General features: G+C 52.5%; 9 protein-coding genes across 9 annotated transcripts; 4 read left to right on the forward strand and 5 right to left on the reverse strand.

Annotated features, from left to right (window-relative positions):
- Positions 1–6,796: 6,796 nt before the first annotated feature.
- Positions 6,797–7,402, reverse strand: K489DRAFT_406688 (uncharacterized protein; the record flags this gene model as incomplete). The annotated part of the gene is made up of 1 exon (XM_033607283.1): positions 6,797–7,402. One exon carries the CDS (start codon positions 7,400–7,402, stop codon positions 6,797–6,799), a length of 606 nt encoding a protein of 201 aa, XP_033462913.1.
- Positions 7,403–8,717: 1,315 nt separating this feature from the next.
- K489DRAFT_367157 (uncharacterized protein) lies at positions 8,718–9,233 on the forward strand (the record flags this gene model as incomplete). The annotated part of the gene is made up of 1 exon (XM_033602837.1): positions 8,718–9,233. One exon carries the CDS (start codon positions 8,718–8,720, stop codon positions 9,231–9,233), a length of 516 nt encoding a protein of 171 aa, XP_033462914.1.
- A 586-nt stretch (positions 9,234–9,819) lies between these two features.
- K489DRAFT_386425 (heat shock protein 78) lies at positions 9,820–12,686 on the forward strand (the record flags this gene model as incomplete). The annotated part of the gene is made up of 2 exons (XM_033606220.1): positions 9,820–9,938; positions 10,481–12,686. 2 exons carry the CDS (start codon positions 9,820–9,822, stop codon positions 12,684–12,686), a joined length of 2,325 nt encoding a protein of 774 aa, XP_033462915.1.
- A 565-nt stretch (positions 12,687–13,251) lies between these two features.
- On the reverse strand, positions 13,252–13,542 carry K489DRAFT_307548 (uncharacterized protein; the record flags this gene model as incomplete). The annotated part of the gene is made up of 1 exon (XM_033600591.1): positions 13,252–13,542. A coding segment is annotated over one exon (291 nt), but the record flags the coding sequence as incomplete, so codon positions are not given.
- A 1,360-nt stretch (positions 13,543–14,902) lies between these two features.
- K489DRAFT_376272 (NAD(P)-binding protein) lies at positions 14,903–15,818 on the forward strand (the record flags this gene model as incomplete). The annotated part of the gene is made up of 1 exon (XM_033603880.1): positions 14,903–15,818. One exon carries the CDS (start codon positions 14,906–14,908, stop codon positions 15,656–15,658), a length of 753 nt encoding a protein of 250 aa, XP_033462917.1. The 3' UTR covers positions 15,659–15,818.
- A 424-nt stretch (positions 15,819–16,242) lies between these two features.
- Positions 16,243–17,648, reverse strand: K489DRAFT_406693 (uncharacterized protein; the record flags this gene model as incomplete). Its single annotated transcript, XM_033607284.1, has 3 exons — positions 16,243–16,889; positions 16,951–17,443; positions 17,511–17,648. The coding sequence occupies 3 exons, from the start codon at positions 17,646–17,648 to the stop codon at positions 16,243–16,245; spliced, it is 1,278 nt and encodes a 425-aa protein (XP_033462918.1).
- Positions 17,649–18,357: 709 nt separating this feature from the next.
- On the reverse strand, positions 18,358–19,334 carry K489DRAFT_406694 (NAD(P)-binding protein; the record flags this gene model as incomplete). The annotated part of the gene is made up of 5 exons (XM_033607285.1): positions 18,358–18,432; positions 18,486–18,541; positions 18,600–18,643; positions 18,699–19,236; positions 19,295–19,334. 5 exons carry the CDS (start codon positions 19,332–19,334, stop codon positions 18,358–18,360), a joined length of 753 nt encoding a protein of 250 aa, XP_033462919.1.
- A 437-nt stretch (positions 19,335–19,771) lies between these two features.
- K489DRAFT_386428 (uncharacterized protein) lies at positions 19,772–21,175 on the forward strand (the record flags this gene model as incomplete). The annotated part of the gene is made up of 4 exons (XM_033606221.1): positions 19,772–20,015; positions 20,124–20,200; positions 20,224–20,739; positions 20,765–21,175. The coding sequence occupies 4 exons, from the start codon at positions 19,772–19,774 to the stop codon at positions 21,173–21,175; spliced, it is 1,248 nt and encodes a 415-aa protein (XP_033462920.1).
- A 1,124-nt stretch (positions 21,176–22,299) lies between these two features.
- On the reverse strand, positions 22,300–23,254 carry K489DRAFT_419197 (uncharacterized protein; the record flags this gene model as incomplete). The annotated part of the gene is made up of 2 exons (XM_033608206.1): positions 22,300–22,875; positions 22,903–23,254. 2 exons carry the CDS (start codon positions 23,252–23,254, stop codon positions 22,655–22,657), a joined length of 573 nt encoding a protein of 190 aa, XP_033462921.1. The 3' UTR covers positions 22,300–22,654.
- Positions 23,255–24,321: the final 1,067 nt, after the last annotated feature.

The raw sequence follows: 24,321 nt of genomic DNA on the forward strand, positions 1-24,321 counted from the left end.
AACCACTCGCACATGTCCCCACGGACGTCCTCCTCTTGGGCCTCGCCTCTCAGACAGTCCAAGCGTGGCTCTTGGTATTTGGGCTTCGTCTTGCCCCAAGGGTCGCCCAGGGCAAGAACCTGTGCGTTCGCACGCATCTGTTCTTTAGCGATCTCAACGAAGTCTGCCTCTGTGAGGTCGTCTTCTTCGATGATTTCTACGACCTTGGCGCGGGCTTCCGTCTCCATTTGGTGAGCACGCGCTCGTGTCAGTTGTCCGGGTGAGAAGTTTGTCTTGTTCCTGTGGGTCTTGTGCCACCAGTACCAAGTCAAGATGATGCCGTTCGGTTCGCATGGACGGAGGGGTCCCGACGCGAAGTTGTATGCCAAGCCGCCCTCGATGATTGGGTCCGGGTCGCCTTCTACCATGTAGAGCACTGCTCCGAAGCCCCAGGCCTTCGATGCGTCGATGTCCAGGTATTTACGCCTGGATGGTATTGTTAAATGTTGGTGGCAATGGTGCATAGCGTGGACAGGCAAGGGGTACATAAATAGGGTCTGTCCACCCTCCGAGAAAAAAAGGGGAAAAAAAAAAGAATCTTCTTCCTTCTTCCTCACATTTCAACAGGTATGGGGTGCCAAAGCATATTGACATTGCGAAAGACATCCCGCATCATTTCGAATGCATTGATCTGGGCTTCTCTGTCGCAATTTTCCCACAGCTTCGTCTTTTTTGCTGCATGGCGCCTTGAGTTGCCGCTGTACGGCAGGTCCTGCAGCAACTCTTTCTTTCGTGCTTCCAACGGTGCGGTGATCTGGGCGAAATAGGGTATGTGCATTCGTTGCCAACCGGTGAGGCCGATGTACTTCTCGAGGTCTGCGAAAGTCTCGGGGAATTTGACGTTAAGGATGGCTTCGACTTTCTCCTCGTGCGTCGTGTATCCGAAACCATTGACCCTATGGCCTAGCAACGTGACGGATGGGTACCCGACATACGACTTTTTGGGGCTGATCGTAACGTCCAAGGCGTCCAGCGTCCCAAAAACTTTGTCGAGATGGTCGACGTGGTCATCCAGGGTCTTCGAAAAAATGACAATGTCGTCTATGTATGCTCGGGCGAAGTCCCGGCAGTCACGCAGGATGTGGTCCAGTTCTCGCTGGACGTATTGCACACTTCCGCAGTAACCCATTACTGCGACATTGAACTGCATCTGCCCGTCGATCGTGTTGACGGTAAACTTGTGGCGGTCGTCTTCTGCGACGAGCCATTGGTAGAAAAATGAAACTGCGTCTATCACTGTGATGTAACGACATCCCAGCAAGGCTGTAATAATGTCGGATTGAAGTGGCAGTGGGTACGAATCCTTTACTGCCATGCCGTTGACCGGACGGATGTCGACAACAGGTCTGCCCACCCGCTTGCGGACTCCATTTACGACTGTGACCTTCCACACCACGAAGACCGGGAAGCCAAAGGGCGTTGGCTTCGAAGTGTACTCCATTTTGCCCTGTTCGCGCATTTTTCCGAACACTGTGCGTACCACTTCGTTTTCTTCGTGGCCCAGCGGGTAGATTTTGGAAGAGAGCTTCGAGGCTCTCTCCTTCCAGTCGTCTACGAGGTTGACACGCATGTAACGGTCAGGGTCGACCTTCACGGTCGTGCCCTTGTCGACCTTCACGGTCGTGCCCTTGTCGACCCACAAGCGTTCGTGTTTTCGCACGACTTCCGCCAGGCGGTCTGCCTCGTCTGCCTTGCCGAAAATGGTGACCCCGTTGGGAAGCTCCGACTCGAGCTGTGGGTCTGGTCGACGTGGCCTTGTCGTAGCGAGTCCATGGTCTGCTGAGTCGAGTTGGTAGAACCCTGAGACGTCAAGCTCCTTCAGACGTCCTAGGCGTGTACCTTTCGCAATAGCCTGGGGTAGTTTAGAGTCATTACGGACTAACACGTGCGACAACGTGTGGTCAGCAAGGTGCGAATACATCCCCAATGCGTTGTTCTTGAGACTTTCGTCTTCTGGGATGAATTCGAAATCGCGATTGGTTGGGATGGCCTTCCTGAGCGAGACTGGGACGCGACAGACTGTCAGCGGTTCGACCGTGACGTTGTCCGCTGTCTGGACGACGGTCTGGAAGCGCTTGTCGTCCTGTTTGTTCACCAGTAGCTGGACCTTGGCGTCTTCGCAGGACCCAATGGTCGCCCATCTCCTGGGGATGTCGATCTGGATCTGTTCTGACCCTATGATGTCCATTCCGACCAGAAAGTTGGCGTCAAGGTCGGGCAGCACCAAGAACGGGTGCTCCATTTCGACCATGATCTTTTCGTGACGGACGACTGCTGGAACCCAGAAGGACAGGACGACAAAATCGTCCACTACGGCTTTGCCCAATCCATGCAGATTCATTGGCTTGTCAAGCTTTTGCAGTGTCGCCTTTGGCGCCACCTTCGACAAGAAGGTTCTGTCGATGGACGAAAGCGTCGCTCCTGTGTCGAGGCAACCATGGTGCGTTGCGCCTTTCACCTCGAATTTGCAGCCAACTCGCAAGTAGTGAAATCCACGCATTGCGAATTGCATGTCATGTCGCACTCGATCTGCGCCCACAGATCTCTTGACTTTGACGTCTTTGACGCTGACTGGTTGTGGCTGCTTTGACGGGGAGTCGCAGTCGTGTTTCTTCAGCTGATTTCTCGAAGTGAAGATCTGGTTGCAACGTGAACATTTCGCCTGCAGTTTGCGTTCTGTCAACACCGGCTCCGTCCCTGTTTCTGCGACCATTCGATTGGTGCCGCAAAAATGGATATGGACGTCTTGTGGGTAGTCCCCGCCTTGGGATGGCTCTTCGTCGTAGTCAAGGGTGCGTCCGTAAAACGCGGCGCTTGACTCGTCGTCTTCCTGTGGCGTGTCGTATACCCAATACAAACTCTGCGGTTCTGCGGTTGAAATGGGCTCCGGGGACGATTCGACTTCTTCAATGATGTGGTTCGATGCCGCCGGCTGATTCTGTTGTCTGCTGGCTCCGAAGTGACCTTGGTTTGGGCGTCCTGACGAGTTGTTGGTCGAATTTTGATTTCCCGTGGCGCCATTTTGCTTCGTCCAATTGTTGTTGTTGTTCGACTGCCCCTGGTTGGTCGACCAATTGTTTGGTCTTGACCAGTTGGGGTTTGATAGTCCACGGTTGGCTGGGGCGTCTCTCGGCTTCGACCAGGCGTTTTGCTTCGGCCAAGCACCTGTGTCTCGACCGGGTGGTGGACCTGCTGGTCCGTTCGGCCTCTGACCCTGAGACGTTGAACCCCACTGGCGCCATTGACCTTGTCCGCCCTGCAGTCGGTTGTTCGCGACTGGTGCCAACGGCAAGGTCGTCTGGACTTGTGGGAAGACGGGCGCGCCTTGTGGTGGCATTGCGAAGCTCACTGGCTGGTACGGATTGCGACTGTTGTAAGTGTTGCGTCCTGTGAAGCCGGGCTGGACGAACAACCCGGGCGGGCGTCCGTTGTTCTTGGGGAAAACGTACAGCCATTCATCCACCTTCGCTTCCGCTTGGGCAGTGAATTGCGAAACTGTGGTTGAAGGCGTAGGTGCGGTGAGGAAGACGGTGAGGCGTGGGTCAATGCGCATCCACGCCTGGGTGATTTGGTCCTTCGTCTCGGTGATACGACCCTCTTTGGCCCATCGGATGCATTCGTAGATGAACGTCTTGATCGGAGTGCCCTGGTGAAGTTCGTAAAGTCCAAACTTCAGTGCGTTCAACTTCTTCCAAGCTTGGGCGTAGTCAACACCAAATTGGTCGGTGAGCGCCTTGATCCATCGCTCGATGCCGTCGCCGCCGCGCAGGTCGTCCTTCTCTTCGTCCGACAGCGAAGTGAACCACGTCGAGGCTTCGCCCTGAAAACACTTAGGAAGATGTCGCCGTGTGTTCGTATTTGAGTTGGTCTTTCCGTAGTATCTTGCTGAGTCGATGAACTCGTAGACACTGCGGTATATGGTCTTGCCTTTCGAAGACGTGGTCGTCTCATCCGAGTTGGGGTCGAAGTACCCCACCACGTCTGGTTCGAACTTCTGGCGGTGCTTGTGGGAGTGGTGTCTGCCGTACGACTTCTCCACCCGACTCCCACGGTCGTGGTGACGGCGGTAGCCCCTTGATGAGGTCGAACTCACACTTGAACCATCCGACGACGAGGAATCCGATGGGTCGGAATTTGCGTATGTGTTCCTTGAGTCGTGACGACGATTCTTTGATTTCGACCTGCCGTGTCGGGACGAGCGGTCACGACCACGACGTGAGCGACGGGCACTGGAATGTCGCACGTCGAACGCCCCGGCCGCTTTCAGTCTGGCCTCTCTCGACTTCGCTAAGTTGGCCTCGACTCCTGCCGCGAAAGTCGGAGTGTCATCGACGTATGGTGGTTGCGCCTTCTCTTTGCCCTTCCGGGCGGCTTGTGCCTCGGCTATTGCTCTGGTCGCTTCCAACTGAGCGTCCAGCGTCGCACGTGCTCGCTCGTCGACCGTCTGGCAGAGGTCGCCGGCAATGGTCTTCAGCCTTGCGTTTATGGTTTCGTCGTTTTCCCTGAACCTCTGGTCCATCATAGTCGCCATCGCCGACATAAGTTGCTGCATCTGTGCCGGTGAAAAGACGGCTGGCTGTGGGTCAGTCTTTGACGACTCGCCTTGCTGGCGTTGTTCTGGCATGGCGACTGTTGCTTGGCCGTAAGACGACTGTGCTTCAACGACGTGTGATGTAGCCTCTGTAGTGTTCGAAGGGATTACTGGTGGGCAAGGGACGGTTGTTGTTGAGGGTGGAACGAAAGGAACAGGATTGTTCTGCCACAAAGGACGTGACTGGGGGAGTGATGCGAAGTGGAAGGCAGGACGGACTGGCGCGAAGGCAGCCACAGTCGCCCTTGGGGAGGCAGGTGCGCTTTCCGAGCTTGACCTGTCTGTGGTAACGCCTTCCTGGCTTACCAGACTCGCCGGGAGCGAGTTGGTTCTGAAGGTCGTAGATCTCGTGAGTTCTGTAGAGGGTGCTTCGACGCTCGCGAAGTTTGACGTGTGTAGAGGTCGTGGTGTCGTCGAAGGCAGAGTCACCGTCGGTGTCTCAATGCTCTCGATGATCGGTTCGGCGCTCTTCGTGCTCAACTCTCGTGAAGTCGTCTTTCTGTGTCGCAGCTTCTTGATGCCGACCTGCTGGCTGTGGCGGGTCTCAGTGATCGTTCGTCTTGCTCTCGGTTGTGCGACGGTCCCCAGCAATTTGTCCACCTCTTGTGAGGGTGGTTCCGAAACCGGCTCTCGGCTCTGGTCGACCTTCTCGGTGATCACGACTGTGTCTTTCAACTTTTCCAGCCGTCGTAGTGTGCGGTTCACGATCGAAGGGTCGACCACCCAGTCTTGGGGATAGCCTGGGTTGAACTCTCCCAAGCGGTCGTTCTCCTGCTGTGCAGGGACGTATTTGTCTGGTGCTGGGTACGACGACACAAGCTGAAAGGCGAGGTCTGGCAGGTATGGCGCCCTCTTTCTCGTCGCCGCCGGCAAGTCGAAGTTCTCAAGGTAAGCCGTAAGCTGATACGCCAACAGAAGCTGGGTTGGCGAAGGGGGCTCGTGACTGGTCATGCCGCCTCGGCGGCGTTGGAGCGACTGCTCGTATGAATCACAGTACGAATTGCCACGTCTTTTCGACTGCGGTTTTTGTCTCCACGGAGGTGTACGGTCGTATTCACTGAAAAAATTTCGAAATGGCGAAAATTTCGGGTTGTGTCAACGATTTCAGTGAATCTGTCTCAGCTACCAATGTTGCATGGTCAAGACGTATTCTGTGAAAAGGTTGATTCAATAACTAACTACTGTGCACTTCGAAATAACATGTCGTGTCTGACTCCGCCGGTTACAGCAGCTACGACTGTCCAAGTCGCCTTGGACAGTCGTAGTTGCGGGCAAGTGCAGCCGGCGGTGACGAGGTCGACGACCCTTCTTCCTCCTTGGAGGGTACCGTAACACAGACGTCTTGAAATGTTTATACATTCTCAGGAGCCTCGCAAAGTCTGTTGAGTGGTAATGAGTTGACCGATTAATAGTATGATCCGCATTATATCGGGATACAATTGTTCGAAATGACTCTTGGCCGGTCTTGAGTCTACTCCTGCACCAATTCGAAAATTCTCGGCAGCGACATAAGAGTCCATGCTGACATAACAACCAACCTCAATCTATGCGCATATCCTGACTAGAATCTATATGGCTTTAGGTGCGCTAACTGAGGTCATGTCTGCTAAGTTCATGGTTCGGAGATCACTGCTACTTACAGGTGGAGGGGGCGATTTAGCAACGGATCAAGAAATCGTGATATGGATACGCCTCTGTGCTGGATGTCGAGCTGCACATTCTGACCCTGTCCCGGCCAAGTGATAGCCATGTCTATTAGGTCCACGTTTCGAAGAACCCTTCTAACAAGCAGCAGCCACCAGTGCCTTTAGTATAAGTGCAGATGTATAAGTTTCGATGAGGCAACACCTCATGTCACCTTTGCTTAATCGATCTCATCGAACATTCTCATAGATACATGGCCAACACGTTGTTGTCACCAGTCAAACTTGTTCAAGAACAGGCTTTTTAGTCTACTAGCATAGGACGTAGTTGACCTGTGACTACAGAACTCGGCGCGTATGTTCAAAGGTTACAAGCAACGATTCATCAATGTTTCATAATTCTTGTTCTAGGCATTACATTCATTTTCAGCATGACAGCCACGGCGCACGGCGCATGTCGCTCGATGCGAGGTCTATGCGATGATTACATATCTTCAGGATCCATCCATGCAGCTCGGGCAGCTTAGAAGCCCGTGTAGTAGTTGTATGCTCTGGTGACGTCCTGGACGATAGGCGCAAAAGCTTGTCGAACATTGGCAATTTGATCGAACGACACTGCATCAACCAGGGCATTTGCAAGGTCGATGATATCATCCAAGGTTGTTCGTAGGTTGATAAGAATAAGCGCATTACCGAACACAGCGTCAAACGGGCCGGCCTCCAAGTCGTCGCGTTTGTCAATGAGCGTATTGACGGTGTCACGGGCGTAGGGAGCAACACTGTTGATCGCGGCAACAACTTGCTGGGAATCAGACTCTTGCTGAGCACTGCTGTGAATCGATCGAGCATATGATTCCGCATCATCTGTAGCTTGCTCGAGCGTTGCTGCTAGATCGGAGAGATTCTTGATGATACGCTGGCCAGCAGGAAGGTTGGCAGGACCGTAATAAGCTGCGGTCGACGCTTGCAAAAGGCTGAGGTCGACCTTGAATCGCTCGAGATCGTGACCAATCGCTTCAAATGTGCCTTGAGATGAGGTAGACTGCCGTTGGACTAGTCGGTTCGGGATGGCTGCGCCTAGAGCCAGGCCGATAGGCGCAACGAAGGCGAGTAGAGAAAAGACCTTCATGATTTTGACTTGTGCTTTTGATAGCTTGACTTGAGAAGTTGATGGAGGATACACAGGCCACGGAGTAAGAGAGATCTGAACTATATATCAGAATCAAGACTTGCACGTCGCTTTCGTCGCACCTCATTCTTTATTGTGCGGGTATCCCCGATATCTAGGTACAGCATTGCACACAGACCGTGATCCTCGGTGGTCTACAAAACACCACCTCGGCTTGGATGACCAAAAGTAAACCGCAGAAGACTTATTCGAGATCTCCCAGTATCACGAGTGGGTTAAAAAAGTCAAAACAGACCAGACTAGGGATGGCGTGTGTGCGGAACCTAGAAAATCACTCCCACGGTCGTATATCGCATTTCCGACCGTACACCGTGCCGATGACGGTATGTGGTCCCGATTATAGCATGCCGCACCGATGACCGCATAGTATGCCGAGGGTGGTATAGCAAGCCTGCTGGATCCAATATTGTCCCACTGGCGACAGCTCCACATTTAAGAGCAGTGCCCGAATGCGGTGGATCCGGCACAATTATACACCGTCGGAGGGATCGGCAGCTGGGTTATGAAAATCACGTCGTATAGACATGTGGGCATCGCGCTAAACTGGTCGTATATAACCTAAAGATGATCGTATAGCTGCCGCAATAGCCTTTTCGGGCTTCTCACAACGGTATTGCGGCGCCCGGGTTAGGATGTTGCCGTGATCCGAGTCAGGGCTTTTACTATCGCTAACGCTATTTGGCTAATCAGTTCAGTGGATAAGCTTTACTACAGCTCCTTGTGCTTGGCAGGATTTTGTAACACTCGCTCAACCGTGTGAGAAAAACATATCGAAGTTAACTGCGGCTGGCAGCTTAGGAGAGCCTTCTCAACAGATTTTAATTGCTAGATCATGAGTGTGACGACTTTCTGGTCTTTATGCTAGTCCCAATGCGTTGATCTCGGCGCCAAAATGTGTGTTGCCTGTCCCGCTTTTCAGGCAAGAGCGTACCGCAACACTTTTACTCAGAACGACCTAGTCGAGTTATTGAGAATGACGTGCGGGTCGATCGCTTTGGCGATCAACGAGATGGTCGATTTCGACATGTACAGAATGTGGATACGGCATCATTTTCTGTGATCGACAACGCTCTTCCCCCAAACGACACGTTTCTACCTCGGCAATTATGGGCTGAAGACGAGGAATCGCGGTCGACGGATCATAGTCAACATAAATAGGGGAATGATTTCCCAAGAGTGAAGTTGAATAAATCATCAGCCCCCTTCAATCAATTTCTCAAGAACCTCGAACACATTCAACAAAGCAATACTCACCATGAAGTTCAACGCTGCCATCCTGCTCGCCGGCGCCTCTGCCGTGTCAGCCAGCTTCAACCACAACATCGACGCCATCGGTTACTCCTTGGGCGGACTTCACTCCGCAGTCGAGGCTTACACCATCCCCGACAAATACGCCGCCCAGAGCATCAACGATGCGGCCGATGATGTCAACGCCCTGATCGCCGATGCCATCCATATTGCCAAGGGCGTCGAGTCTCTCGCCGAAGACGTCGCCGAAGACGCCGTCGCCAGCCTCAAGACCGTTCTGGACAAGGCCGAGAAACTCAGCGTCCTAGTTGGCAAGAGCGCTGGAGTCCTCCTCGAGGATGTTGAGGAGCTCGGCGAGTCTGCTGCTCACTTCGTTCTCGGTGGCTTCGCCAACATTGAGCACGGCGCTTTGAGCTTTGCCGATGTCACCGCCCGTCTCTTCATCGGCGGCCTTGCGTCTGAGGCCCGCGCGTTGAGCAATGGCGTGATCGGCGCCTTCCACGATATCGTCGATGTCCTTTAGATATCACAAACACGGAATCATGAGATGACGAAGTTCAGATAGAATGCGCCACGAAGTCATCATGAAATTGAACCTTTGACCTTTGATCTTCCTTTTTCTCTGCCATGTGATTTTCTTCTCCACCTGTGAGATCAATATGGTACAGCACCCAACGTGGTAGTCGTCCAACGCTGCTGCATGCAGGCGCCCTGTAGTCCTCGAGACAAGCCTTTCGATTGGTTGTCGCTAGTTTCGGTCCACCTGTGTTGCTGACGCAAGTCTTGTCAACGTCTTACTTGCCCTCAATCAAGCTCTCAAGAATGTCCCGCACGAGGCTAGTAAGAACTCGAGTGAGATCTCAAAGCGGTGTTTTCTTTCTTCCCACAGCGCTTCTCGAGCCGTTGGTGATAACGAAATCTCTGAAGGCTTATCTTGGGGTACGAACGCTTCCCTAAGTAGAGTAATAATGTGGTTCTACCATGAAGTCCACATGTGCATGCGATCCGTACATATGGCGCATGTGCACTGCCATCGCGAATCTCCTTGGTGCCTTGACTTGAGCCACAGTGAGACTCATCCAAAGGCTTGGCGATCGTATGTCTAGACCATGGCGTTCCTGACGTTGTGTTTTCATTCTCAAGTCGGCAATTTTGTAAGGTGTGGAGTCACACCAATTTCTGCATTGCAACAACTCGCCGTGTTCCAAGAAATGGCGGATGTGTCTTGGTAAGCGAATGAAAATGAATGACCTCGTCTTGTTGGGTATTCAGGCACTCAGGCATCTGTGACCTTAGATACCATGACTCTCATGACTTCATAGACCATCTAGGTAGGAACGTGCGACGCAGACCGGACTCGCGTGCTGATCTGTAGTTGTCACTCTGATGTGGGCACAGCAACCCTAATATCGCGATAACCCAAACCCTATCCCCGTCTCACGATCTGCTACTGTATTCCAAGCCGGGCGTCATGTGCCCGAAGAATGTTCGAGCATTCACCAGAACTGACCTTTGATTTCCTCGCCGACCAGCTAAGCATGTATTTATTCTTGATGTACAGATGAATTGAACATTATCTAGAGCACATTGGATGATATCCACGCTCGATATGATCACCGATATACCTCGTGTTGCTCTCCGGCGCATTCCAGTTGCCCGGGCGCTGCGTACGGCGTGGAGCTCGAGACTGCCAACTTCAACTGCGCTTCAACAACAACAAGTCTTTAACCCGTCATTCACAACTCATTACATTCTGCCAACATGTCGAAGCTACGCAACCGGACCCGTGCGACCTCCAGGAGGCACTCATCGAATGAACTTGGGCGGTGAACCTGAAAAGCCCGCCCTCGAACAATATGGAGTGGACCTTACAGCCAAAGCACGGGATGGCAAACTCGACCCGGTCATCGGCCGCGATGGCGAAATTCATCGAACGATCCAAATCCTATCTCGGCGAACGAAGAACAATCCCGTGCTCATCGGTGCTGCGGGAACCGGAAAGACGGCGATTTTGGAGGGGTTGGCACAAAGAATCGTCAAGGGCGATGTGCCTGAGAGTATCAAAGAGAAGAGGGTGATCAGCTTGGACTTGGGCAGTCTCATCGCTGGAGCGAAGTTTCGGGGGGACTTCGAGGAGCGATTGAAGAAGGTGTTGAAGGAGGTGGAGGAGGCGAATGGCAAGGTGATACTTTTCGTCGATGAGTTACACACCCTACTAGGCCTGGGCAAAGCCGAGGGAAGCATCGATGCGAGCAATTTGTTGAAGCCGGCTTTGTCGCGAGGTGAATTACAGTGCTGTGGCGCTACCACCTTGAACGAGTACCGCCTGATCGAAAAGGATGTCGCGCTGGCGCGGCGGTTTCAGTCGATCCTTGTGGGAGAACCATCAGTGGCGGAAACCATCACCATCTTGCGAGGATTGAAAGAGAAATATGAAGTTCATCACGGTGTCCGGATAACCGACAATGCGCTCGTGACCGCCGCGACCTATTCGAATCGCTTCATCACGGAGAGATTCCTTCCTGACAAAGCCATCGATCTGATTGATGAAGCTGCGAGCGCTTTGCGCTTACAGCAGGAGAGTAAGCCGGACGCGATTCAAGAACTGGATAGACAGATCATGACTATTCAGATCGAGTTGGAATCATTACGGAAGGAGACTGATGTTGTGAGCAAGGAACGTCGGGAAAAGCTCGAGCGCACCCTCACTATGAAACAAGATGAAGTTGGCGCTCTCATGGAGAAGTGGGAGCGCGAACGTTCCGAAATCAACGACATCAAGCGCATCAAGGAAGAGCTCGAGCAGGCTCGACTTGAGCTTGAACAAGCCTCGCGCGATGGAAACTTCGCCAAGGCTAGTGAATTGCGTTACTCGCGCATTCCTGAATTGCAGAAGAAGATCCCAGAGGAAGGAGCCACGAACGCGGATGGCTCTTCGCTGCTACACGACTCCGTCACGGCCGATGACATCGCAATGGTGGTCTCAAAAAGCACCGGCATTCCAGTCACCAAGTTGATGTCAGGTGAAGTGGAGAAACTCATCCATATGGAAGACACACTACGTTTGTCAGTCCGCGGGCAGGACGAAGCATTAACGGCCGTAGCCAACGCGGTACGTATGCAGCGTGCGGGTCTCAGTGGTGAGAACCGTCCACTGGCAAGCTTCATGTTCCTCGGACCTACAGGTGTGGGCAAGACGGAGCTGTGCAAGAAAATGGCCAGCTTCTTATTCAGCACCGAGCAAGCCGTCATCCGTTTCGATATGTCGGAGTTCCAAGAAAAGCACACCGTCTCGCGCCTGATCGGAAGTCCCGCAGGATATGTGGGCTACGATGACGCCGGGCAACTGACGGAGGCTGTTCGACGGAAACCATACGCCATCCTACTGTTTGATGAGTTTGAGAAGGCTCATCGTGATATCAGCACACTTCTCCTCCAAGTTCTAGATGAAGGATTCCTCACCGACGCACAGGGTCACAAAGTCGATTTTCGCAATACCATCATCGTGTTGACATCGAATCTTGGTGCTGAAGTTCTGGTCGCCGACAACGCCGCGGACGGTTCCGTCACCAACAACGCCGGTGGCGAAATCTCACCTGAGGTGAAGAAGGAAGTTATGGACGTCGTGCAGATGTCATACCCTCCCGAATTCCTCAACCGGCTGGATGAATTCATCCTTTTCAAACGTCTTTCCAAGAATGCACTGCGGGATATTGTCGACATTCGTCTCCGAGAGCTGCAGACCAGGCTAGACGAGCGAAGAATCTCCCTCGATGTGGGAGACGATGTGAAGACCTGGTTATGCGACAAAGGTTATGATCCGAGATATGGAGCGAGACCTTTGAATCGGTTGATCGCAAAGGAGGTGGGCAATGGACTTGCTGATAAGATTATTCGAGGTGCAATCAAGAGTGGCGATGTGGCCAAGCTTGTCGTGAGGGATGGTGGAGAGCATCTTGACGTGCTTTCGCCATAAGAGATGGATGGCAGGGGAATCATGATTAATGTGATCTGTGGTCGATTGTAGGATATCTGTATTGTATAATATATATGTAGTACCAACAAACAAAACCAACAAAGCGATTATTCAATATAATTGCCAGTAATGAGCACAGCTTTTAATGGACACCTCAAACCTCTCCTCAAGCAGCGGCGACCGCAGACGTAACCGCGACAAGACTATACATACTGTCCCTCTTCTTCTGCCCCAAACTCAGCGCCGACACCACCGCCAAAACCGCAAAATCCGCCCCCAATTCTCCTGTCCGACCGCTACCGAAGAACGCAAAATGCCCTGAAAGCTTCAACGAGGTCAAATCTACCGAATACGCGGCGACCGGCTCCCCCGCGGAGGCATCTAACCCATGGCCGACCCGGAGGAGAACCCATCCACCTTTCCCTCGACCCTCGAGACTCGCTACCTCAGGACCTTTGGAACGGCGCCACTCGAAATGTTCGGGCGTGGAACTACCCGGGATTGCGAAATCGAAGGCGAAGTCGGAGGAGAGAGTTGAATCCGCTTGGAGAGTGTGTTTGCCGGATGAGGGGAGGGTGATTTCGATTGTCTTTTTGCTGTCGATGACGGCGCCGCCGAGGATTGGAGTATTGACTGTGGATCCCTCGTGAAGGCCGATGGTGGCTTTGAACCAGCCTTTGTATCCGCCGGAAATAGCGTGCAGTTTCTGGCCCTTCTCGTGGCCAATATAAAATTCGGAATGGGTGAGGCGGGATTTGCTGCAGTAGATCTTGAAGGCTAGAGGGAGAGGGAGACTGATGTGGGTGTCCTTTGCGGGCTGCCAGGATGATTCTGAGGCGGTATCTGAGAGGGCCATGGTGGATCTGGTAGAGGTTCTGTCGTCAAGTTTGGTTGAGTGCTAGGTGGAGGTGTTGATTGCCTTCCATGGCGGGCATCTCTTAATTTGTATCATGGTGGACTGCCGCACATGAAATCAAAATGACCCCAATCAAGTTACATGACATAGACGTAGCTTTCTACTTGTCCAGGGAGGACCACAGCCTCACACCGTCAGGACGATGATGTGGACAGGGACGGTCAGTCATTTGGTCATTTTGGTGAAGGACGGAATGATCGGCAACGCCACAAGGAGCATAGCCTCCGAAGGCTTACAGGATGATGTCATCAAGCATCTCCATCTGAACATGGATCGGGGCTGTGGATATTGCTGTGGATATTGCGGGTCGTGGGATCAGCGAATCTGAGTTTTGGACGTTTCCAAGGTTGTTATTTATTTCGTTGTTCCTTAGTTGATGGGCTCTTCGATTGATGGCTCGATTCGCCAAGTGATCGAGCCTTGCTGCCAGGTGTTGGGTCATGCTGACCGCGCTCAAAGTGCCCCGCCTCATCGAGACCCTGATGATGAAAAGATGGACAGTGGAGACCGAGAGCTGCCATGCATCTGTCCTTCGTTTCAATGGGATATCATGGGAGCGCAGGCATGTTTTGATACCGTGGCCGCAGTAAGTCATTGTGAGGTGGGAATTGCTCAGAGTGCGTTGTATCCTTGTCGAGAAGTACCAAATGATGAACGTCTCAAAGCGCGGCGTGAAAGTCCTTCAACTTCACCTGACATCTCCCGAAGTTCATCTCCGACGCCATTTCAAACTACAATAGCTGGCAGCACCTGCATGCATTGATAGTTTCCGAGACATGGTATCTCAACTTTCGCATAGGTAGGCACTGTCCGAGGCAAAGTTTCCCAAGCAGATGCAAAGCCGCTTGGTCCGCGAAGGGCCGGCAGGGTGACGTACGGTTCTGCATCAACTTCGAAGCCTTAGTGCTGACGCTCAACGGCGATACAGTCCTGTCCTTATCTCCGCACAGCAGCAGGCGGAGTTTAGCCTTGAAAAAAGATTGTGCACTTAAGTAGAACTCCTCTCGTGCAGTGCTCCTGGCTCTTGAAATATCGTCGTCGCGTTGCTCTCCTCGACAAGATCTTGAGGAACTCTGTTCATATTCCGTGCCACAACTAATCTTCGGAACGGAATTATGCAAACCATCAAGCGCACCGAGCATGACATCTATCCATACATCTCCGCCACTGGGCGCCTGGCGAATGCAGCCAAAGGCAAATCAGTCTTGATCACAGGTGGTGGCAAGGGCATTGGTAGAGTATGCGTTTGATGGCATCGATCCACTTCGACCATAACCTGATTGACCTGTCTAATTGACAGGCGATGACCAAGCAATTTGCGCTTGCTGGTGCGCACCGGATTTGGATCGTCGGTCGCGATCTGGAAGCGTTGTATGAAACTCAAATTGAAGTACAAGCTGCCGCTTCAGATTGCAAGGTTACGCCACTCACAGCGGACCTCACTTCTCCCTCAGACGTCACGAAGCTCTTCGACAGCCTGGACGGCGAGGTACCGGAAGTTCTGCTCAACAATGCCGGAGTATCGCTGTCACAAGTTCACCTAATCGACAGCGACCCAGTGCAATGGTGGGCCGATTGGGAAGTCAACATCCACGGCCTCTATCTCGTGACACGGCAATGGCTCAAAGCACTCACGGGTAGAGCCGGAACCGTCATCAGCACCTCATCATCGGTCAGCGACCGGGTCGATCCTAACATGAGTTCCTATGGCACGTCCAAGCACGCCGTCAATCGTCTGACGGAGATGATTCAGATGGAATATGGCAAGCAAGGAGTCCGAGCCCTGGCATTCCACCCTGGCGGTATTGCTTCCACAGGGATGGGACAAGCGGCGCCTGAGCAATATCGTGCAAATCTCTTTGACACGGTTGATCTTGCGGCGAGTACGGCTCTGTATCTCTCGACGCCCGAGGCGGGGTATCTCGACGGAAGATTTGTGTATTCGAACTGGAATATGGAGCATGTCGAACAGCTGAAGGATGTCATTGTCAAGGACAATTTGTTGGTTGCACGCATCAATTATGGGTCGATTTTGAGCGCGGATGTCGTCAGATGAACGTTATTGTGTTTCGCGTCACCTCTGAGATGGGCTATTTGCTATTGTGAGAACAATATTCTCGTTTGGGATCAGCTTCGGGCGATGGAATGCGAACTCTGGCGCGAGTGATGATGTGGTCGATCATCCGTGACGAACATTTGCTCCGAAAGATGTCAAGGTGAGCAGCTCGAGCTCCACATGAGCACAAAGGTGAAGGTCGCAAAACACATTTTGCGAGATGCCATATCATGAAGAAACTTCAAAAGACTCGATCACTGCTGGCCCCTGACATTTCTTTCTTTCTTGGCAGATCATGGCCCTCTTCCTTGCTTTCGATGCGAATACTGAGACGCTGGCCATGTAACTCTACAAGATTTGCAATGTGCGTTTGTCGTCATGAACGGCGTTGATCTAGGTTGCCATAGATCGAAAGCTTCAAGCAGCGTACCAACATGCTTCGCTGTAGTCAAAATCATCTCTGACAACGACGTGTTGATCGGCGAGATTCTGTCCCGAGCGAAGGGGAGCTACGTAGGAACTTCGATTCTCTAATCACGACCATGTGACCACGTGTGATGAGTAAGAGTCTTGTGAAGAGTTCACTATGCGGGTAGCTCTTTCGGTTCAAAGTTCTTCTCTTGAAGCTCGGTTAGCGGCACCTGCATTTCGTAGTACCCATTCGTATGCGGCGCTTCCACCATCGGACCATGCCCATCGACCTCTGCCGCATGACCGTGACGACCGCCATCCACAAGGCTGGAGTTCTCGTTCTCTGAAGTGGAACTATGCTGACCGACACGATCTTTTTCGGCGACTCTGGATCTCCGGACCAGGAAGAACAGCCCGAGCAAGAGGGCTACTCCAGCAGCCGCACCGATGACTACACCGGCAATGGCACCCCCAGATAGCATTCCGGTTTGCGCCGTCGCTGAGGCCGGATTCGGTGCTGCGGTGGTGTCATTACCTGCCGTGCCGATGGGTGTCGCTGTTGGGGCTACCGGTGGTATCACGCTCCCAGAGTTCACGTTCTTCGCACGGACACAAGACATAATGGACTTCGCAAGGGAGAGTGTCACAGGGCGTGTGGAATCCGCGATAGGCATAAAAGTTGTCAGAAGTGGATCAATCACCCAGTTGCCAATAGCGTAGGTTCCAGGATTTGCTGCTTCGAACTGCGACCACAGAAGACGGAAGCTACTGTTTGAGGTACATTGGCTGGTTTTAATGAGAGAATGAGGCCCGGTGAGTGCTAGAGTATGGATAAGTCAACATCGGAGATCATTTCATATACGGTGATTCTCAGAACATACGTCCGCCATAGTCTGGTAGACCGCCACTTAGTCTCCCGGGTCCATCGAAGAAGACGGCGCACGAGCTAGGAAAATTTCTAGTCGTCTTTTCCGCGATACTGGAGCAGACACCGGGCAGCGAGTTGGCAGTAAGGTTGCTAGCAGAGCCGGCGCCGACCAGCTGTATAGCATAAGTGCTAGCGGCGTTTTGCAGGTCATTGATACATGCTTTGTTGAGGGTGGAGGAGCAGGTCCCATCATCGTCTTGTCCCCGCAATACCGTGTTGACCAGAAGATTCGATAGCCGAAAATAACAGGCATCGAAGCCCAATCCGAAATTGTCGGTGTAGTTGACCCCATTGGTAGAGATCCAGAGTGAGAACTCCGAGTGGGATGAGTTCTCGACGGCATTAAATGGCTGGAAATTTGTCGCCGCCCATGACACTGGACTTGAAAAGCTGCCGGAGGTTTGTTGACCCTGCGCTATAGCCGGGTTAAACGTGACGATTCCGGTCTGTAGGTGGGCAAGACGGTCAGTGAAGAACAAGTGACTGGGATCAAGAGAGGGCTCAATCGCGCACCGTGTTGGCGTCTGCAAAAGAGTGGTTGCACAAGCGCGACCCTCCGTATAGGGAATTTGAGCTCCCAGGGACGCCGACGCCAATTTGCGCAGCGATGCCCTGCAACAGAGCAGCGAGTGCAAGTGTCTTGAAGAGCATTTCCAGAGTCGAGGATGGATTAATTATGACCGTGTTGCATGCGCGTAGGTCGCGACGGAGGGCAGAAGAGGTTCGAGTTTCAGTTGGATATGTACTGTAATTCGTGCGGTAGCGGATCCTCGCGCACTGTATTTTCCCTGACCAGCTCACGGACTCACTCCGAGGTGAGTCTATCTTGGCCCTCGCCCGTTACGAACCTTATTTGACTACAACGTGATGAACCACCCCGGTGCGATTTGGTCGGCCCACATGTTCTGACTTCAACCTACAAGGCGCTTATAAGGCTGCAGCACCCTTCGACTTCGACATATGCTATTCACGACGACGAGTGAGGATTGCCGAGCGCGACGATGCGAAATACAGTCGTCCAAGTGGTCATCGTGCGCATTGAGGTGTCTACAGCACAAGCTCGCATTGGCGCGAACGGTGAAATGAGAATCGAAGGGACGGGCCGCCAGCCGCATCCAACAATCCCAACGCCTCGGCGCCCTGAATCTCGACGCCCGTGCACCTTTGTGTCCAACGAATCAGACATGTTTACTGTGATATTCAGATGTATAAAGATATCTGTGTCCTCTCAATGTTCGAAGTCAGGCGACCCCTCAGAAGAGGATGACACGTGGTGCGGTGTGCTGTATCTCCGAATTCTGACATTCGTTGCGCATGATGCAAATCTACCTCCAGAAGAATGCGCGTGCATTAATTTGCATCACCAAGCGATGTCCTCGTCCTCGATGATGCTGATGAATCTACCCGATGTCTTCTCGCGGCTTGCACTCTCGAGCTTGCGTAGATCGTTAGCATCTTTCACCCATCACAGAGATGGTCAAGACCTACCGACGATATGATCTTGCTGCAGCTCTCCTCAACCGTGGTAGGAGCCTTCTCCATTCCTTGGATAGAGTCAACTCGCTTGCATTCGGTAAAACGCGAGCTAAATTCAAAACCCACCTTGCATCTCGGCGCCACGATTGCCCAAGTCCGTCTGCACAAGACTATTCACCGTCAGTGCTTGCCGATAACAGTTGCGTCCTCTGCGGCACTACAAACCCTGGATGGATGGCATAGGCAATGAAGCTAGGCTGCGAGGAATGAATGGTCAAAGTGAAAAAGTTGAGTGCAGCTTTGGACATTCCATATGCGAGGAGGTAGTGAGCGGAGAAGGGCACGACATTGCCGACCGACCCAGCTGCACTGCTCACTGAAAGCCATCGCGGTCGCTGAGAGGCCTTCAACAGTGGAAATGTTGCCTTATAAAGAGCAATCGGAGAGAGTGTGTTGACCGTGAGTGCCTCCGAAATGTCCGAGACGGTAGCATCCTCCAAAGGACCGACTGGTGGCGACATCCCGGCATTCGCGATTACGATGTCGATCTTGGTGATGCCGGAGGCATCTTTCGCTTGCTCGACAGCACGTGCTGGATCTTCGAGAGTGTTTCCATCCAGGCTCACGAGGATCAGGCGACTACCTGGACCGGTCGGGGAGTCTTTCAGTGTTTGGTACTGGGGCTTTCCGGCACCGCGCACCGTTCCGATCACAGTATGATTCGGGAAAAGCAGATAACGCTCGACGAGCCCCTTACCAATTCCTGTGAACAGATAGAGTCAACCATGGGAAATTCATGATACTCGTCGGAATGTTGCTACCTTTCCCGGCACCAGTGATCAAAACAACGGTCTCGGACATGACGAAGACGAGAAGTTTATGTCATTACGATCATGAAACTGGGGATCGACTCGGATATTTCATAGTGACGTTCAATACCTTTATACGTTACCGGGACTGGGCTCAAAATAGTTGATTTGTAATAGAAATTGTTGATTTCAAAGCGAAGCGACAAAGCCCGTCGACACTCGGCAGGTACGGTGTTTCGCAACACATTTACCGGCCTATTTTGGACAAGCACATGTCACCATCACGACAGCGACAAAGTTTGCTGAGGTTTCAATCCTGTTGGTATTGCGGAATTGACAGCGGAATTGATGCGCTGCATCCCACATCTGCGGCGCAGTGGTGGACCGTGTGCATTCTTAGAAATCCGAATTCACAACCAGACAGTCGACATTGCCGCGCCGGCACAGATTTTGTTTGCACGTGAATGAGTTTCAGAGCTCATCGAAGGCATGGCAGAACGGCGCATCACTGAAGAGAATCCAATCCGAGAGGATGTGGAAGGACTCGATTATGAGCGCTGTGCGGCGCTTCACAACCATATTGTAGAGCGCGGGTGGACTGAGCGCGGACTGAACCTCGCCGATCTTGATCGGACGACGTGGTGGGATTTCCATAAAGGCGACAACGCGTTTACTAAGCATGTCGAGCGTCTAGAGCCAACGGTCATCGCATTCTTGAAGCTTGCATGGGATGGTTACTCCAGAGATACAGCGACTCCATGACACGCGTTCCATCGGTAATATTCTGCACTTTCCGCTCCCGAAAGGCTCTGGGACGACGCTCTATACGATGGCGACTAAGAATTTTACGATGAACATCGCTACATCGCGCTCCACCATGCCATGGGAGATACGTGCATAAGTCATCCTCTTGGACTCGTCCTGCGTTGGTGGCCCGCCAGCACTTGAGTATCTGGGATGCTGATGTCACTATGAATGGACGCCAACCCCGGGTAAAATTTGAGACCGTGCTCGAGACCTTTCTAGAGATGATGGATTGTGGGAAAATTGTCGCGGTAAGCGATTCCTATCGCAGCCAACAGGAGAGACAAGACCCATGGATCATGCCATCCTACACAGAAGATGACCTGAAAGACTCACTCGCGGCTTTCAGTGCATTGATTACGGCGATCGAGGTGAGGATGCCGTCGCCGCCGAGAGAATCCGATTACGAAGTCGGCCTCCTCGATCCGGCCGATAAAGCTACATTTGGAACTTTCCCTCCTAGAAGCTTTGCTCGTCGCTTCCTTGAGCGTGCTCGAAGACCACGGTTCCGCTATCTCGCCCCTGGACTGCAGCTTGCTTGGTCTCAGCCTCTTGCTTCAGTAACCATTGAGGATGACATGCTCCGACCGATCCTGCTATTTCAATCATCAGAGCTAGCGCATCGTGACACAGCAGACTCCATGGGGCGAAACGTGGACGATTGAACCCTTTCGTGAGAGCGAATTCTTCCCGGTCTCAAATTGCCCGGCTGGTCTCTTCTTGACGGAAACCAAGCCCTATGAATGGCACCCGTGGGAAGATGGTTGCATGTTGCTGCTCCCATTCACTATCGGGGAGAATGGCTGGGCGCGGAAAAGTAATGGCGAGTTGATGGGCGAGCATCGGCAGGACGAAGGTGAAAATCCAGGTAGAACGCCATGCAGCACCGATTTATTCCAGCTGGGACATAATGTGTTCATCAGGAATCATAACGTGCAGCTCAAGAATGTGCTTTGGCTTTGGACTGAGATGGTGGAGGAAGGCATGTGGGAAGTTGACAGCGACGGCATCAAAGGCGGAATGGAGAAGTGGAAGGAAGCTGACACCGAGGAGCACTGGGAGGATTATGTACTCCCGCTTGATTGGTAGAATAAATACGACGACGAGACTCGCATGAGACAGTGTGAATGATGTCTGAGACTCCGCATGATCCCGAATTGATGAAATGCCTCTGGTATGGACGGTCGCTGCAAGGAGCTCCACGAATCCTGCTCGATTTTTGCTGTTGTGATCCGTAAGTTGAGCAAGTTTTTGCCATGCCATGCGCGTTTCGAGCGCGATATTGTGGTTTTGATCTGCAAGGCTTTCCATGTTAGGAGAATCTTGAGAAATCTCCCAGGATATGCTGTCGTGATGCGTTTAGTGCAATGTACGATGTAACGAAACTCACGGAAGTGCCGTGTTGTGCGGGCTTGACAAAGCGTGATGCGTGCGTGCAAGTTCGGCCGCAACCGCCGCACCTTCAAGGCATGCTGCATCGCCCAACATGTCACCCAACTCACCACCTCTGAGAAAGGATTCGTCGACAGTAGCCTGAGATCGTGGATTTATTCTGCGCAAATCAACGATTCGCTCAGTGGAGTCAATTCTGGCGTCGAGCAATCGTTGCAACTCGAGGGATCGATGCGTGCGCTGAGGAATCGTGATGGCCAATCTTCACTATCCTCGTTCAACGCAACAATTAAGGGAAACCTGCAATATTCCGAGTGCTGCTTGGGGGTCATCGTACGCATCCAGGCAGACAACTTCAACCTTTCGTGGGGTCGACTCCAAAATACTTAGCTCACGTCTGCTACTCTGTGGATGCGTGATGGACGAAGCACATGGGGCTTCGGGTCCACCCGCTGGCCGATGTCCTTCGCCAATTCCATCATGGCGACCAACCCTGTGAATCAATAAGCGATCATGTGCATTCATACTCGACCTGTCTCGCGACTTCCATGAACATTGATGGAAGGGCCATTAAATTCCGACATTGTGCGTGTGGGGGAGGCTTGGGTTGTGCTGTCCAGATATGTCTAGCGGTGCATCGATGGTTCAAGCACGCTTCGCAACTTTGTCTAGCGATGCGGCAACAGATCTGTCTACGACGACGGCCAGCAAGGGTCGATCACATCGACTTGACATGACCCTCTCCGTTAGTCATGTCGCGCTCTGCCATCTCAGCTACTCGGGTGCTCTAGAATATACTGCCTCGGTATCGCGATTCGAAAGCGGTATCGAGGCCAAGCCTCCATTGGATCTCGCTTTGAGATGTATCGTCTAGGCAACCCGTTCGGCGAGGGCGTCGCTGTATATGCCGCTGCAGATGCTGCCTGTCGAGATTCGGGATACAATCTTAGGCTATACAACCTTGAGGTTATTTCAACCTGCCAGACTTAGCTGTCTGCTGGCTATCGGAAAATCAACATGGTTGAACTATGGGACTGAACGCCATTCTCGGGATCTGGAATGGCCCTTTGAGAAAGGAATCTGGTTCGATCGTCGTCCGCGCGGCTTCCTCTACACCTTGCGAATTTTGATGAGCCCACTGTTCAGCAGTATTGGAACCCTCTCCTTTTGTGATTATTAGTCCGTTGTGTCCTTCTTCAATGAAATTCCCTCGTTCCATTTCATGTTCTTAAACCATGCGTTTGTCAGAGGTGGAATTGGCTCGACAAAAGGAGGCGGACAACGCTGCATATTTTCAACCTTCTTGATAATGGCGTCCGCATCATTGACAACGTGTAAGCGAGCACTGCACGGTGTCAGGGCACCTTTGTCGGCGGCAAAGATCTGCATATATAGACCTATTTATACGATTCCGTAAACTTGACCTGAAGAATTATCTGTGAGACTGCAAGTTTCGCTCAGGCGAGCCTGAGTCTCGCCCCAGTTGCCATTGGCATTGCGGCTCTCCACCAAGCAGTAGTCGTAGGGAGCCGGATCACCTCCAGGCGGCTGGCTAATTTGCAGCACGACGGTATCGACTATGTGGTCCGTTCTGCCGCGTGGTTCGTACTGATATGCCGAAAAATACGGGTCTTTTGCAAAGGTGAGCGACATGATGGTTTTCATGATTCTCCCATATGTCTTGTCATCCGCTCCTGGGTTCCGCTCAACCTGCTGTGTGTAGTACCGGAAAGTCATGTAGTCCAGGTATGTCATCGATGCCGCGCTTGAAGCCATGCTGATTCAATGCAACACAACTCTGGATATGGTGAGTAGACATGATCGGGATGATTCGCCGCGCAGCTTCATGATGCCGCGGTTCGCGAGAAACTCGCCGTCGTGATCTGTTGCCTGAGGCGCATAATAACCTTACCCAAACCCTAGAGAGGGCACTTTTCAAGATTCCCAGATCTCCCTCCAGAACTGTTGTGAACAAGATCACAGGACATTCACATAAACATGGACGATCACCGCCCTCTGTATCACCATTCCCACGTCATACGATGCGCTCAGGCAAAGTACTGGTCCTGGAACCTTGTTTCTGCATTCTTGTGAGGGACACACTGGAAGACATGTGCCGAGAGGCTCGCGCCATGAGATAAAATCCAGAATTACCTAATATGTCTGGTGCATGACGAAAAGCCCGCACTTGCGGCCGATGATTTTCCGGGTCTTAATGATACCAATCGCTCGCTCGAAAGCTCCACCAAAGCCGCGACGATCACGATAGCGAAATGGTGATCTACAATGCCTATCACAACGGGATACCTCAAAGTCTCCACTGTCATTACGTAGGCCACGTAGTTAGGCGAATGATGTTCCGGATTTCGCAATGATCAGCCAACGCGCGATTTGAAACTTGGCGGTCGCGTTCAAGGTTCTTTCCGCACATCTTCACTTTGTAAACTACAGTACTATCTTGGCCAAGACGCCGGGAGCAGCCCCATGACTTTTTCCATACTGGCCCTCTTCGGTGCCGGCTATCGAAGCGCCGGTGACCAGCTCGAGGGTCTACCACGTGGACTCTCCCGAGTGTATGAGAGGCAGGCTCATGTCACATTTCCCCCTTCGACTCCACCCATCTCCTCAACGCCGTACACCTGGCGGCGACAAGTCTATGCTTGGGCTGAGCTGTGTCTGCAAAATGATCTCTTGCGCTGTTCGCTCGCTCGAAGACATTGCTCTGTCTTCGAGATGAGGTGTCGTCGGGGAGCTTGCCGTCTAGACGCAGAGGTGGTGGTAGCTACGCGAAGAGCTAGGTGATGAAGTGAACATTGCGCAGCTATGTCGTATGTATATTTTGA

This window comes from Dissoconium aciculare (genome assembly GCF_010015565.1).
Source record: "Dissoconium aciculare CBS 342.82 unplaced genomic scaffold K489scaffold_2, whole genome shotgun sequence".
Classification (NCBI taxonomy): Eukaryota; Fungi; Ascomycota; class Dothideomycetes; order Mycosphaerellales; family Dissoconiaceae; genus Dissoconium; species Dissoconium aciculare.